Source organism: Acartia tonsa, chromosome 14 (assembly GCF_053477335.1).
Source record: "Acartia tonsa isolate MP-2025a chromosome 14, ASM5347733v1, whole genome shotgun sequence".
Lineage (NCBI taxonomy): Eukaryota > Metazoa > Arthropoda > Copepoda > Calanoida > Acartiidae > Acartia > Acartia tonsa.
The window spans coordinates 7399007-7414388 of record NC_137273.1 but is presented as its reverse complement, the minus strand read 5'-3'; the positions used below and the strand labels follow the sequence as shown (position 1 = coordinate 7414388).

General features: G+C 38.3%; 1 protein-coding gene across 1 annotated transcript in view; it reads right to left on the bottom strand.

The window, feature by feature from the left end:
• Positions 1–110: 110 nt before the first annotated feature.
• The window catches only part of LOC145306400 (patched domain-containing protein 3-like), a 36148-nt gene continuing 20876 nt past the window's right edge, over positions 111–15382 (bottom strand). The window contains exons 14-31 of the mRNA XM_080148492.1: positions 12025–12117; positions 10600–10733; positions 9695–9782; positions 9229–9294; positions 8561–8691; positions 8129–8210; positions 7161–7212; positions 6754–6842; positions 5876–6046; positions 5381–5507; positions 4094–4161; positions 3638–3809; positions 3113–3196; positions 2762–2840; positions 2284–2362; positions 1649–1901; positions 1326–1390; positions 111–897 (exon numbers count right to left, since the gene is read on the bottom strand). Coding sequence (XP_080004618.1) covers positions 748–897; positions 1326–1390; positions 1649–1901; positions 2284–2362; positions 2762–2840; positions 3113–3196; positions 3638–3809; positions 4094–4161; positions 5381–5507; positions 5876–6046; positions 6754–6842; positions 7161–7212; positions 8129–8210; positions 8561–8691; positions 9229–9294; positions 9695–9782; positions 10600–10733; positions 12025–12117 — 1983 coding nt within the window. The 3' untranslated portion in view covers positions 111–747. The remainder of the gene's footprint in view (positions 898–1325; positions 1391–1648; positions 1902–2283; positions 2363–2761; positions 2841–3112; positions 3197–3637; positions 3810–4093; positions 4162–5380; positions 5508–5875; positions 6047–6753; positions 6843–7160; positions 7213–8128; positions 8211–8560; positions 8692–9228; positions 9295–9694; positions 9783–10599; positions 10734–12024; positions 12118–15382) is intronic.

Genomic DNA, 15382 nt, shown 5'->3' with positions numbered 1-15382 from the left:
GCAAAAGTAAGTCAAAATAGACCGCTTGGCCAATATGGTTTTACTTTTAGTAGATTCTTATAGATCCTAGAAATCTTCCCTAAAATAAAAAAGTAAGAAAAAAAAACTAATTTAATACAATACATATATTTATAATAAATTATCCATAAATTAATTCTTAAATAATAGTACAAATAAATAAACTCCATTTTAAATATATTTTCATATATAAAATGACAGTCCCCAAAATTCACACAAATTAGTAAACCCACCATCCAAAATAATTTAAAATATATAACTATAAAAGAATCACCATTTTATATATGAACATAAAATATTTAAAACACTCAACGATAATTTTATAATTAAAAAAATCTTTGAAATTATTCAAAAAAATCCGGGAAGCTAAACTAAAAATGCAACGCGGCATTAAAATGAAAGTATTCGGATCAAATTACATGTTTCTTGAGAAAAATCGTTGAGTATTTACAGTAAAATTGTGATCTGGTGCAGTTCACGGTGAAATCGATTATGTCCAAAATTCTATAAACTTTAAAGACTGCTAGCAGTAAAACGTCTTGAATACAAGATATGCAAGCATCGATATTAGCGGCACAAATGTACTGCTCCCGTTCTTAAATTGGAACATTTGCAGTTTTTCCGCTTACTGCCTTTAATGTTCAGTTCATAGATTTTTTGTGAATAATCGATCCGAGGAACATTTTACCGTAAACTGCATCTGATCCCAAAAATTGAGCTAAAATAAGACTATATTGAGTCATCGGAAGAATATCCAGTGTCGTTGACAAAAACTTTGTAAGGGAAGCTATGGTACTTCCGGAGGGGCTGTTTCTGCGGGACTCCAAATGTATTGTTTAGGTCTGTGTCTGGCCGATGACTGACGGATCTGATCAACCTAAACGCCACACAAAACCACGTTATTATTTATTTATTAACAAAACCGCATGTGGTCATATCATGCATACATAAAATAGTATATGAAATAGTGGTTTTTCCCTTGCCTATTGGTCAAGTACGACCGTGCATTTTTTTTTTGGGGGGGGGGGTCATAGGATTGAGTGATTAATAAAATGTATTTTCTGAAATTTTGAGAAGTATAAAATGAGGGGTTTCTGCGTCTATTTCCTGTAAGCAAAAAAAAATCTAACTACTTTATATAATAGAATAAATAAATACTATTCATATCATATCATTGTTACAGGCTTTTTTCCTAAGGATGAGGCTCCCCCTCCAAAAAAAAAGTTCCCCAGAAAGTTGTTAGAGAACAAGTTATTTTACTAATACATTTATAATTTTTTGTAAATAAAGGTTGCGTGGTTTTTCCTTTTATGATTGATATCTGGTAGTTGTTTCTCCTGGCCTCCTAGTGCTCCAGGGACTACTGTCACAACTGAAATATGAAAAAATATTAAAATTTTTAAAACATCCTGTTTCTCTAGAACCCGCAAATTAAATAGAATAAGGTAGAATTCTCATTTAATGGCCCTCTCATTTGATTGCACAATCCTTGTCTTAAAGACCTAACGGAATATAGCCCTCAATGTCGACAATTTCACAAAGCAACAGTTTTTAACACGTTAAGCTTTAACGTTGTGCTGAGCAGAGATTTGGACCCATCACCAAATCGAAAGTGACAAAATAAACTTACCTCTATTTGGTGTTGAACTGCCTGTTGAACTAACAGTCATCTTCTCATCGATTTGTCTTTGGCCATCCTGTTGCTGAAGTACTAGTCTGTGCGCATGCACAGGGTGGTCTGTGCGCACCAGTCGCTGTTGAGGTCTGAACGCGGCATTTGAGTCGTGTTTGCGCGCCACGTGGTGCAACACGTGCATGATAGAGTCGTATGCTTCGTCTGTCTCGGGGACTGGGGTTAGTCGAGGTTCTGTTGGGTTCAACATCTAAATAATACATTAAGTAGTGTTTCAACTCTATAATTAGTGTACATAAGTTCATTGTTTCTCACAGCTGAGGTGAATTCTAAAAAACTAAAAACAGGTTTGCCCCACTAAAATCAGTGAGGCAAACTAAAAATTTAGAGGGGATAATTTTGCCTCACTAAAATTTTAGTGGGGTAAAAGTTTTTTTAAGAATTCACCTCTGATCTATTAGAAATGTAATTTGCACCTCTTTGACTTCGACAAAGCATTTGATCCTGTATTTGAAGAAGATGAATATCTTAACAAAAGAAACACCCTCCCTCTCACAACTTTTATCCTCCAAGATCTAATTTCAGAAGATAAAAAGGGGGATGTAGATCAGATAGTTATGAAAAGAACTTACCTTATTTGAAATATATTGTTTGTTATCACCATTTCTAGCGTCATAACCAAGATTCTCTATTCCAGCAATATCAGAAACTCTGAAAATTCAATAAAAATCAAAGCAACTCTACAATACAAATTCCTTAATTTCATTCTTACAAAATACTTTCCCTCCTAGATAATTAATTTAATCCCCCCGTCATAATAAATTGGAATTTTGGCGCGTTTTTATTTGTACAATTTGTTATTGAGGCAAATATTAAAGCATTGGTCAGTCTATTGGTTGGTCTGTGACGTCACTCTGTCACGTGACATATAATCTACTTGTGACGTCACGCTGTCAAGTGACTTATAATGTACTTGCAACATCACGTGAAATATGATTTACTTGTGACGTCACGCTATCACGTGACACATAATTTACTTGTGACGTCATGCTGTAACGTGACATATAATGTACTTGTGACGTTACACTATCACGAGACGTATAATCTTACCTGTGTTTCTGCATTGGGCTGTTGTTTGGATGAGAAATTCTTCTAACAACACAACATTTATCCTCTCTAGTCCCATATACTAAAAAAGAAAAATGTCTTCAGGGATCTCAGGGGATAAGATGATGACATCCCCAATGATAATGAACAAAGTTACAACTTCTTTAGATTTAATTTGTTGAAATGATTAAACAACGCTAGTTTTTGAGTCAGTTATAATAAGATAACGTGATTGGTTATAAAACATTGGGTACCAGTGTAATTTACAGTCCAATATGTCCTCACCCTCTTACAAACTTTATGGATCTTAGTCTATATCATATGGATGATATCAAAAGGATTTAAACATAATACCTGTAATTGGAGCCATAGAAAGAGTTGGGGTCAACTTGTTACAGATCACCATTTCATCTCTGCTGCTCTTCATATCAGATGAACCTAGATAATTGTACAACCTATAGAATAGCTACGCTTATAGTTATGATAAAATTTCTAGTAGAATGACGTCAAAGGTTTAAAACTATTTTATGCATGAATTAGTAAATATTTTTAAAATTTGATTTTATTGGAGCATTCTTTCACTTAGAGATCTTTGTATTGCTGTAATATGAATGGTTATTTCATAAAAAAAATAATATTATTTTAAAATCAGGTATCTTAAGTGATAAGACATTAAAGTACATCCCAAATGATCAAATTATTGGTTGAAAAGTGTGGATATAGCTGGTTTGAATAAATCCATCAAAAACTTTGGGAACCAGTATAATTTTGAGTACAATTAATTTAATTGTCCTTCCTTTGAAAAAGATTATTGACAAGATTAGTTTTATGAAAATGGACCTTTTACAGTGAAGCTGCGCTACTAAAAATTGACTATACCTGAAGAGGTACAGCTGCCAGGACCAAATAATGACAACAGGACAGGCAGCAGGATCAGGCCGTGCATAGCTCCCAGGAAAATTACCAGGAAGACCATTTTGAAAAAGGTGACATACACGTAGCTGGGGGCGAAGGCAAGTCCCAACACTCCAAGAATTGTACTCAAAGCGCCCTTGATAGAATATCTTTATTAGCTGTTCTGTTTGTGTCTGTAAAGCTGCTCTCTGTTCAGTTCTCTCTCAGGTATTAGTAATATGTCAACTTAGTGTTATTATTTGAAACTTATAGCCCTTCTGCTCTTCTTTCTGTAACGATGCTCTCTATTCAGTTCTCTCTCAAGAATAAATAACTGCAAGCTCATCTCATTTTATTACTTTAGACTGATAGCACTATTAATTTTGTCCTAATATATGTAATATTGTTTCTAGCCTCTTTTTCTCAGTTTATTGACAATACCTGCACAATGGGTAGACCAAGAGCATACAAACTGCTGCTAATCCTCTCTTCAGAACTCTTGTTTTCTTCTAATATAATAAAAATTCATAGTCAGTTGAAGATAAATAATAACTACACTGTCTTCTTTAAGGTTTTCGCGGAGCTACAAAATACAAAATTCTCATAGTTTTTTTTCAAGAAATTTCTTAATATTTATGATACCAACTGCTGCGCCCCTAGTATCCAGGGGCTCTGTATTCAAATTGGTAAAAAGGGTGCAAAGAATTTAGCCCAAAATCATGGCTTGAATCTAAAAGTAAAATAGCCTAAAACTATACCGAGACCTATGGGAAGCATCCATAAAAAGAAGAACTCAATCAGTTCAGTAGTTATAGATATCTAAAGCTCCAGACAAAAAAAACCTTACTACTTTATATAATGGGATATACAATTTATACAGTTTTATTATTTAAAAAACTAGTCTTCGTTGTACTTTATATTTACTAAAGTTAAAAAAATTCTAAATTTTTCAAAAGTAATGCTTTCTCATATTTGATTTTATTTTCTTTTCAACTATTTTCTTTTCATTCAAATATCATTAAATTACACCAATAAGATTATAAATTTTAATAGAGATGAAATAAGTAAAAAAAAGTACTCTAAAAATTCCTTTAAGCTTTGAAGTAGTCTTTTCAAAGAAGATCAAAATTCTAAAAATGCTATAAATTTTTTATTTAAAATGTAAAAAGTACATTAATCTTTGCTTTGATAATCTACTATGTCAAGTTCTTGACCTATTAAAGAACATTAGAGTGGATAAGAGCCATACATGTAACATCCCTTCTGATTTTGTAATGGGTCCAATCAGTTGATAGCATTGATTTCTGATTTTTTTTAATTTTAACAATTTCAGGTCTATACAAGAGAACAGCAGGCAAAATGTTTACTAAATTTTTTTTTAAATTACTTTTTTATCTTCCTGACAATAACCCAATAGGACATAGATAATTTGCTAATAATAAAAACTAACCAAAACAATCAAAATAAACATTCAAGCTTCAAACAGACTAATTGAGAAAGCAAAGTTAAATGAAATTTAATTTTCGTCTGCTGCTAACGTTTCCATCCAAGCTATATGAAATAGGTAGTTGTCTGGAATATACATCTAAACTTATACATTTATTGTTGACATTTATCTATAACAATTTTAAAGGTTTATGCCGACTATAAATAAATAAATACAAATGGATAGTATTATGACAAGATTACGACACATTTTTGATATAATAAAATTACGAGAATAAATACCTGACATGTAGTGATAACAAATATGGGCGGAGAAGTCGACAGAGAAGCCAATGCACATGATCAAGTTGATTAGGGCGATTCCATCAAGGTTTACTCCCCACCATGTCATGTAGCCAACTACACCAGCCTAGATAGATAGATAGATAGATAGATAGATATACATATAAACATAGATAGATAAATAAATAAATATGTAGATGAATTAATAAATGGATAAATGGATAGATAGATAGACGGACAGACAAACAGACAGACAGCCCAAAGGGAGCATATTGGGGTGAATATGAGGATGAAGCTGACAATCATCATGACGGACAGACAAACAGACAGAAGGACAGAAAGACAGAAAACTCACCTCAATGCTAAGAATGCTGAAAGCTACCCAAAGGGAGCAGATTGAGTTGGGTATGAGGATGAAGCTGAAAATCATCATGACGGACAGACAGACAGATGGACAGACAAACAGACAGAAGGACAGAAAGACAGAAAACTCACCTCAATGCTAAGAATGCTGAAAGCGACCCAAAGGGAGCAGATTGGGTTGGGTATGAGGATGAAGCTCACAATCATCATGAAGCCGCTGGTGACCAGGATGCTCTGCACTGTTTGGGGTAGAATCTCCAGGAACTGGTCAATATAGATAAAGTAGGGATGGAACACGGAGACCTAAAAGGATTAAATTTCATGAAAATAAATGGTTGACAGGAATTTAGATTTTAGTAGTCTTAAAACATGAAAATTTTTAAAATCTGATGAAAAATGGCTGAGGCACGCTGAATGTTTTCATCAACAGTTAACATATGCATAGAAAAGTTAGGTTTAGTTTAAGCGATCGTCCAACGACCTTAATGCATTTTTCACTCTCTCACTCAAGGATATTAGGTTAAGTAGACAACCAACCAATTTATTACACAAACTCATCCATATGAGAGTGCCATTAATTAGGGTGGCTTAATATGGAACACCTGCCAAAACTCTAGGCCAGGGTGATGTAATAATTGAGTAGCTTCCACGAGAATTGCGGGTCAGCTTGTAATGTAACATAGAATACACTCAGCTGTGCGCGAAGCTTACCAATCTAGGATTGGTCAAAGGATTCTCACCTCCAATCTCCTTGTGCATCTGAATCCTAACTTCAGAGAATCAAGGCTACACACATACACACACACACATTACACAAACTTTGTTTGGAAGTCTTAACTGTGTATGGTAGTAAATTGCACCAAGGCATTACCCCTATGCAAATGGCATGTGCCCGACATACCAGCAACCGTACGACACGGGATTGTCCAGACTCGCACCCGACACCTCCCCGACGGCAGGTGGAACGCTACAATATACAACAAAGGCGTTAACTTAAAATATTTTATTACCTGAATATTTTGATTTGTATATTTTGCGGCTATTTCTCTAAGTTGTAGAACCATGGCAGTTTCTGCGTTGGCGTCACGTACTTCATATCCTAAACATTAAGCTTTAGTTCACCGGAGCTGTCCCCTAAAACTGCATTTTGATCACAAAACCCCTCTTATCTGCATATTTTAAAAATAATTTGAAATCAAATAATTTATTTTTTTGCCTGACACCTTTTGACAAGGGAGTTTATGTTCATAGGCACCCAAACAATATTCCGACCCCACCCCCTTCCCCCTAGGTTACAATTGGTTACAGATATTAATTTACACCCCCTTCTTTCCCCAAAATGTAAACCTAGATAATTTTACCAATGCAATGGTGGGGGGGGGGGTTAATTCATTATAAATAGTGTTTATTAAATTACCTTGTAATATAAACCTAGAAGCCTCAATTCTATTCCTTTGCTCGTTATATCTAAATTATTAAAAGTTTTATCATAAAATTCTTTAGAAGATTAGGATAATGGAAAGAAAACGAAGTAGAGGGTTTCGTCGTATATTCACAGTAGCAGGGACTAGCATAGGAGAAAACTTTCTGTGAAAATACGATGAAACTCGCTACTTCGTATTCTTTCCATGAACCAAAGATTATTATTTATCTAAATTTTAAGAAACCATGTGCATCTAATGCTTTGTTAAGGTTCAGCTGAAATTTAAGACGAAATTCTTTTAAAATCTAGTGTAGCAACTTGATAACTAAGGTTCGTCCATTTGTAACGTGAAAAATATTTAAAAATATCTTCTTCATTTCTACCAAGTTTGAAATTTTCAAAATATCCATTTTAAAATATATGAATGCTATAATCTAAACTAACGGTTGTGACCTTCTAGCCACTAGTCATCTTAAATTTCAAGAAAAAATAGCTTCTGAGATTTCCAGTATCTCATGCATCTCAGTTATTAGCTAAATCTTAAGGACAGACCAAAAAGACCTTGCCACGGTTTACAAAGGGAATGGAGGTAAAAAAAAAAGACTAGTACCATCACAAGGCTCTAATTCAAAAAGATTAAAACAATTACTTGACATATGCGAAGCTTTCCTAAATTAGAAAACCAAATCGGTTCAGTGAATAGTGATATTTCAACAGACACACTACTTTATAAAATAAGATATATGCCTATAATTTTTATTAATATTTGTAAAACTTCTTTTCCTGACGTCCAAGTAAAATAAAATATAGTCTCAGATGTTTAGCTTTAATAACAACTGAGTAAATCCCATAGCATTACGGACGGACTGACGTATGGAAATACAAAGTATTTATATAATATCATCGCTGTTAAAAAAATATCTGGTTATGATTGTGTTAATATTTGTAAAACTTATTTTCCTGACGTCCAAAGTTAATGGAGAATCCGGATCAGACAGGTAGACAGTATCCAGGGTATTCACAAAGTCAGATTCAGTATCCATCCTAAACAAATAAAAACATATTAATTTTACTTCAAAAAAAGGTGCTTAACGCTTATCAAATTATGCCTTGTTGTCCTAGGAATCATTGTTCCAAAATAGGCTTTATTTTCAAAAAGGTTAGAATGCGCATGTATTAAATGGACGTACAGAATTTCTTGTAACAATTATATAGTTTCTACGATTGCTTAATTGTACAGGAATCATCATGCAAAGTTTAAAATCAACAGGACAATTCTAATATGCCAGCCTTTATAGTATGGGAGAGATTTTTTAAATTCTTTTTTATTATTTTGAATTTGGATTGTTTTATATATCTAATAGCAGTTGCGAAAATTTTATCCATAAAGTTACCTAATATCGATATCTTCATAATGTTTATTTCTGTCGACAAACGATAAGAAATCTCTGAGCCAACTTGTCGACAAGCCCGGAGCTATGTAGGTTGTGTTTTCAAATTCTTTCATCATTTCTTCCAATGTGTCCTGTTTTTTGCATTCATTTTTATGGCTTATAATTCATAATTTAAAGTAGAATGATGTGTGTCTATTCGCCTGTCTCTTTCTCTCTCTCTCTTTGATATCTTTTTTTAAGCAGAGAGAGAGGAAAATGGGACTGTAAATTGTAAGGACCCCAAAATTTTAAATAATTCGTTGGCCCAAAAACTTTTGGGGCCTTGAATGATATATGAATGGTCTATATAAAGTGATACTTTTCTACAGATAATCTTAATCTACTTAAGAGTAAATTTAGTTTCATCTCAATTGGGGATAAAAATTATTTGGTTTTTTTTGTAAACATCCTATTAAACAAAGTAATAAGAGTTTTTTGTCTAGAGCTAAAGATCTCGAAAAATACTTGTCCGAATTAGTTGTAATTTTCATAAATCTTTAAATGTGGTAGAGATGGTTTTAGACTATTTTCCTTCCTCACCACCCCCCCCCCCCCCCCGTCCAACCTTAGGTAAAGCAACCAGTAGCTGACAAAAGCTTATATTGATAAAATAACAGCCAAAATTATGCCTGTGTCGCTGGATCCGAATAGTAAATATCTCCAGAAACAACCACGTTGATAACATAACGATAATCCTGCAAAAAAGTTATCATTACATAAAAGTAACAGAATGTCTGTGTGTGTGTGTGCATGTGTGTTTATATTTCTCTTTCCGTCTGTCTGTCTGTACCGAATATAGAGGTGTACCCGCAAGTAATAAAGTAATAAAGTAATAATTGTTAATAATCAATTTTGTTAAGTTTTCAAGATTTTCTGACTTAAATAAAAAAAATGTAAAAGATTTTTTTCTGTTTGCGCACTTTTTTCTAATCTTAAAAAAGGTAAAAAATTACAAATAGGAAACAAATTGCCAAAATATAAATATAAATATAAATCCTATAAAGTAGAGGACTTATTCAGTTCAATTGTTATCAAAAGCCCCTATTTGAAGTTAGGTCACCTTTTAATCAAAGCATTGACGTTAGTATGTCCTACCTGATAATATTTATCTTCTGCGTCATAAAATGGAATACTGTAGCTGTCATAGTTCACCGTGTTCCTCTTTTCTAGGCCCTCTTTGATTCTAAAATTATATACTCAATTTCAATTTTACTCTTTTCTATGTTTTCTTTGACTCTAAAATTAAATACTTAGTAACAATTCTACTCTTTTCTAAGCCTTCTTTGACCAAAAAATTAAATACTTAGTAACAATTCTAATCTTTTCCATGTTCTCTTTGATTCTAAATAAAATACTTAGTAACAATTCTACTCTTTTCTAAGCCCTCTTTGACCAAAAAATTAAATACTTAGTAACAATTCTAATCTTTTCCATGTTCTCTTTGATTCTAAATAAAATACTTAGTAACAATTCTACTCTTTTCTAAGCCTTCTTTGACCAAAAATTTTAAATACACAGTAACAATTCTACTCTTTTTTATGCTCTCTTTGATATCAATCCTATTATATAAAGTAATAAGCTTTTTCTCTTTGTAACAAAGGATCTCACTAACCGCTGAACCGATTTAGTTCTACTTTTCAAGGAATCTTCAAATATGTCCAAGGATGGTTTTAGGCTATTTAATTTCCGAATTTATGTTTGGGATGGTTTTAGGCCATTTTTGCCATTTCCTAGCTCTTGAAATACAGAGCCCCTAGATGCTATGGGCGGAGTTACTAGTATTTATATATAACAATTAAAAACAATACTTCTCGTTTAAGACAGGAGGGGAAAAAGTTTATTAACTTGTTCTGCAATTTGTTGGCTTAAAAATTTTGGAGGTTTTTATTAGATCTTGATTGGATTTAATTGATTTGAAGTGTCCAAACTTTTCAACCATTTTTCAAAAAGCTACATCATGTATAATTTTGTTTATCATAATCGGAAGTGTGTGTACATACCTTGTAATTCCCCAGATGGAGACAACCAGATAGGCTGTGAAGATAATCAGTACCAGAGACTTGACCCACTTGAGACCGAGAGCGTAGCCGAGTTTGTCGCGCAGCCACACCATACCAGCGTGCTCGCCATTGTCCTGCAACAACAACAGATTGAGGGTATAGTCCCTTTCGTGACAACGTCTCTTAAGGAGCGTTTCGTCGTATTTTCACAGTAGATTTTCTATTATTTCTAGCCCCTGCGGGGCCAATTGCCTAAACCTAACATACCATAACCTAAATTAACATAACAAAAGATACTGTGAAAATACGACGAAACGCCCCTTAAGAGGCGTTGTCACGAAAGAGACTATACCCAAAGATTGTAAGGGTGTTAATTAATTGAGTTTCAGCAAAAACTGCGTCATGAATAAAGACAATAATAGAAATTTGCTTTAATTTGATGCCTGGGGAGTAAAAGAAGAACGTATTGCCTTACAGGACAGGGTTTTAGCTATTTAAAATCTTATTTGATTTCTTCGCTTTAGTAAATAAGGATAAATAGTAAATACCCCTTTAATGTAAATTTTAACATCTTTAATAAAACTTTTTAGGGAGGGACAAACTAAATTTTACCCCCTTACCTCCCCAAAAAATGAATGCTTGGACGTCCTTACCCACAACCCTTTGTTTTATACCCAAAACCAATTGTACAGTACATTAAAGTAACGATCAAATCATCAATTTATTACCACAAACAGTTAAAACCTCCGGGAAAAAAAGTCGTGAATTGAAGGGTTAATTGTATTCCAGTGCGAAGAAACAACTCTAATTATCTCAGAATAAACAAGAATAAGAACATCAATAACCGTAGATCAACAATACTGATATTAAGTTAGTAATTGTAGAGTTGCTAATTATTACAGATATCATCATGCATAGAAAATTTTAAAAACTGGCCTAAATTAACAAAAAAAGTTATCTTTTACGAACGTGCATGTCTTAAACGTAGAACGCTTTGCAATAAAATTTTTTTTCAATATCCACGAATTCTTTAAAGTAATTTACATTCCTTGTATTGTTGTTGAAAAATGAATATTTCAAAGAGGAGTTGTAATTTTTTTATATTTTTGGAATTTCCAGGAAATAATTCTTTGCACATAAAAGATCTTATTATCCAAGATATTTTCATCAACGTAAATAGAATAGAGAAAATTTAATTATTTTTCTTATTAGATTTTATTAAATTTTGAATATAATTATTCTAAATCCTATAGAGAAAAAAATTTAATTTTAAGTAATTTTCAAAACAAAAACCAACTCCCTCCCCCTTTGTTTAATAATATTGAGGGGGGGGGGTTCTGTACTCGACTAGGCACTTTGAGAGAAACCGCCATCAAATACTTGTAGATAAACATCCCACTACATCATAGCAACATTTTTTCATACCATTGGATTATATGGATCAGATGGATTTTTTCCTCCTGCACAGAAGACTCTGTAAAACCAGCTGCGGTTCGTGCTCAAAGATTTCGGCTCTACCTGCAAAATAATTATCTAGATTAGCAATGAAAATAGAATACGTGATTAGAATTGTCTTAATTGGCGTGCATATATGGTAAGCCGAACGTTTCAGCTCACAGGGTTGCGAGTTCGAGTTCAACGAGCCTTAGCCTTGAATTATTCTACCAAAACAAACTAGCAGGATTTAGTCATACAGAAATTATATATTTAACTGAATAATATTTACAATGAATGTTTACTATATATATACAACAGATTATAACAATGGTTAGGTTTGAAGGGGGTGTGGGACGCTAGGGCTTAGCTCCCGGCGGTAGACAGGCTGTGGGGGCAGCTGTGGTAAAAGGGGAGGCAGCGCCTCCCGGCTGTATAATCGCGTGAGGGGCGCGTGATAGCTGCGTGTTTGAGTCCCTCCCCACATTTAGGCAGGCCAGTTTGACCGCTGGATAGCGGGGTCAACATCGGTCATGAGATAAATGGTGATATAATAAGATTAGTGCAGAGGGTTTGTTATGATAAGTCACAGCGTAGCAACTCTGTAAACTGCCTGTCCGTCTGGTTGTCGTATTACCACAACCTCCCCTTCAAGGGTTGCGGGGCTCTCGAGCCACCAGGCCTTGAACCTGGGGATACGACAACCTATGTCTGCGCAGGACAGGCTCTTCCTGGGGCACAGCTCGGTGGAGGACAGCTCGGGCTACACAGGCTCCACGGGACACTCGTTGCTCTGTCTGGCTGTGGTTGGATATCAGTATTGTCAACTCCTGGTTGGCCTCCAGGCGTGGATTGGCGACGGCCAAGCCCCGCCGCTGGAAATTTTGCCTCGTCTGCAGGACTAGCTCTGCCTCAGCGGGTAGCTGGACACGGAGGCCTAGGCTAACTCTGGTAGTTCCCAAGGGGGGAATGACGATGGAGGAAGGCGCATAAAATTCCATGGGGGCGCCTGCTTGATCCAGGTTGCTTGGCCTCCTAGCTCCTACTCGGATGGGGATGGCTGTCATCAACAGGGGGCACATGGCTTCAGCTTCGTCCTCTGGGGCTGCCTCTTCCATTGCCGTGGTTGCTTCTCCTCCTACAGGCTCGCTGCTGGCCGGCAGGTTCTCCATGTCCGTATCAGGATTCCAGATGGCATCTCTGGGTGGCTCTGGAGCTGGCGGCAGAGGTGGTGGTTCGTTGGGTTGCTCCTGCAGGTTCTCTTCTACTGGGTCACGGTCCTGGCCGCTAGGCTGTGGGGCGGCTGCGGTCGGCTGGTACACTGGGAACTGTCCTGGGTCACTCGCTGGGGGCGCCGCAGCTCCGACTGGCAGCTCGGTGGCATCCTCGTCGCCGTCCAGGTCGCCTTGAATGTCTGTTGGAATCTGGTGGGCAGTCACATCTCCAGTGTATTTGCGCAGTCGGCCTACATGCGCGGTAACTTCCGAGATCCTGGCGATTGGAGAGGCAGGTTTGATGACATAATGGACTTCTTTAGCTTGCCTCACTACCTTCCAGGGGCCAGTCCACCTCTTGGTAATCTTGGCTGCCTTCCCTGGCACCAGGCGGGGGGCCAGGTACCAGACCAAGTCTCCAACCTCGTACTTGGCCGTGCCTTCGTAGGCTGCTGCGCTCCTCCGGATGGCTCCCTCCTCTTTCTGCTGGATGGCATCATACACCGCATGGTAGCGTTGCAGGAGAGCTTGGACGTTGGCTGGAACCGAGGCATATTCTGTGTCTGGCAGCCGGAGCACCATGTCCACCGGAAGTTTGGCCTCTCTCCCAAAGTAGGCCAGGAACGGAGTCACGCCGGTGGATCTGCAGGCCTTGGTGTTGTAGGCGAAGGCAATGGCAGGCAAGTGTGGCTCCCAGTTGTTGTCGTCTCTGTCCAAGAACAGACGCATGCCTGTATTGAGCGTCCGATGGAACCTTTCCACTCGGTTGGACTGCGGGTTGTAGGGTGGTGGATGTGTCAGGCCAATCTCAAGCTTGGAGGCCAGCTCCTGGAATACCTGGCCGGTGAACTCCATCCCATTGTTGGAGTGGATCTTCAGGGGGCATCCGAACGTGGCCAGGTGGCGGTGCAGCAGGGCTTCAGCTACCGTGAGGGTGCGCTTGTTGGGGATGGCGTAGAGGCTGACAAACCGGCTGAACCCGTCTTGACAAGTGAGGATATAGCGGTTCCCGGCTGGGGTCTCTGGCAGTGGCCCCACCAGGTCAATAAACAGGACTTGCTGTGGATACCCCTGGCGGGAGGGCACATGTATCCCCTGCTTCAACCTTTCCTTGGTAACCTTCTGGACACACTCAGGACAAGTCTGAACCATCAGGCGGACGTCACGGGCCAGGTTGGGCCACCAGAAGTGCATGGCCACGCGGGCGATAGTCGCGTCCATTCCAAAGTGCCCGGCCATGGGGGTCCCATGGGCTAGAAAGAACGCGTCCTGCTGGAGGGCCGAAGGCAGCAGGTATCTTGTCCTTTCCCCTGTCAGGGTCTGGTCAGTGGTGGTGAGGCAGCCATGCTCGTCAAGTCCCAGGGCTGGGAAGCGGCTGGCATACTGCTGCTCGTCTCGTTCCTTGCCGCGCAGCTCAGCCTTAGTTGGGGCTCTGCCATCAGCCACCCACTGGCGGACACGGAGCAGGAGGGGGTCCTGTGTCTGGGCTTCTAACACTCTAGCTGGGTCCAGTCGTGCAGCAGGGGGCCGGCTAGCTGCGGGCTCCCCTAGCTGGCAAAGGTTGTGGATATACTCAGCCTGCTCTGCTAATTCTTCGGCGCTAGCCGTCGGCATGTTGGCGTCCTCCCGGCGGCTGAGGGCGTCGGCGTTGGTGTTCTGGGTGCCAGGACGGTGGCAGACAGTGAAATCTAGGGCCGCTAGCTCCTCCTGCCAGCGGGCCACCATCCCTGTGGATGTGTTCAGTGACTTCATTTGCAGCAAGGCTGAGGAATCAGTGTTGATCTGGAAGCTGCGGTAGGACAAGATGCCGTGAAATTTCTGGATTCCATACATAATGGCGGCCATCTCTCCCTTCCAGGACGGGTAGCGAGTCTCGGGGTCGGTTGTCTTGCGCCCCACGGCGGCAATCAGCCTCTCCTTGCCGTCCTGGCATTGACTCAGAATGGCAGAGATGGCGCGGCTGCTGAAGTCTGTGGTGAGCTGGAATACCGCCGGCAAGTCAAACCTGGGCGGCGCTCGGATGGGGGCTTGACGGAACTTGTCCTTGAGCTGTAGCAGCTGGGCTTCCATCTCAGGCGTCCAGGCTAGGGTCTTGGCCGTCTTCTGCCGATTCATCTTGTAGGTGAGGTCAGCAT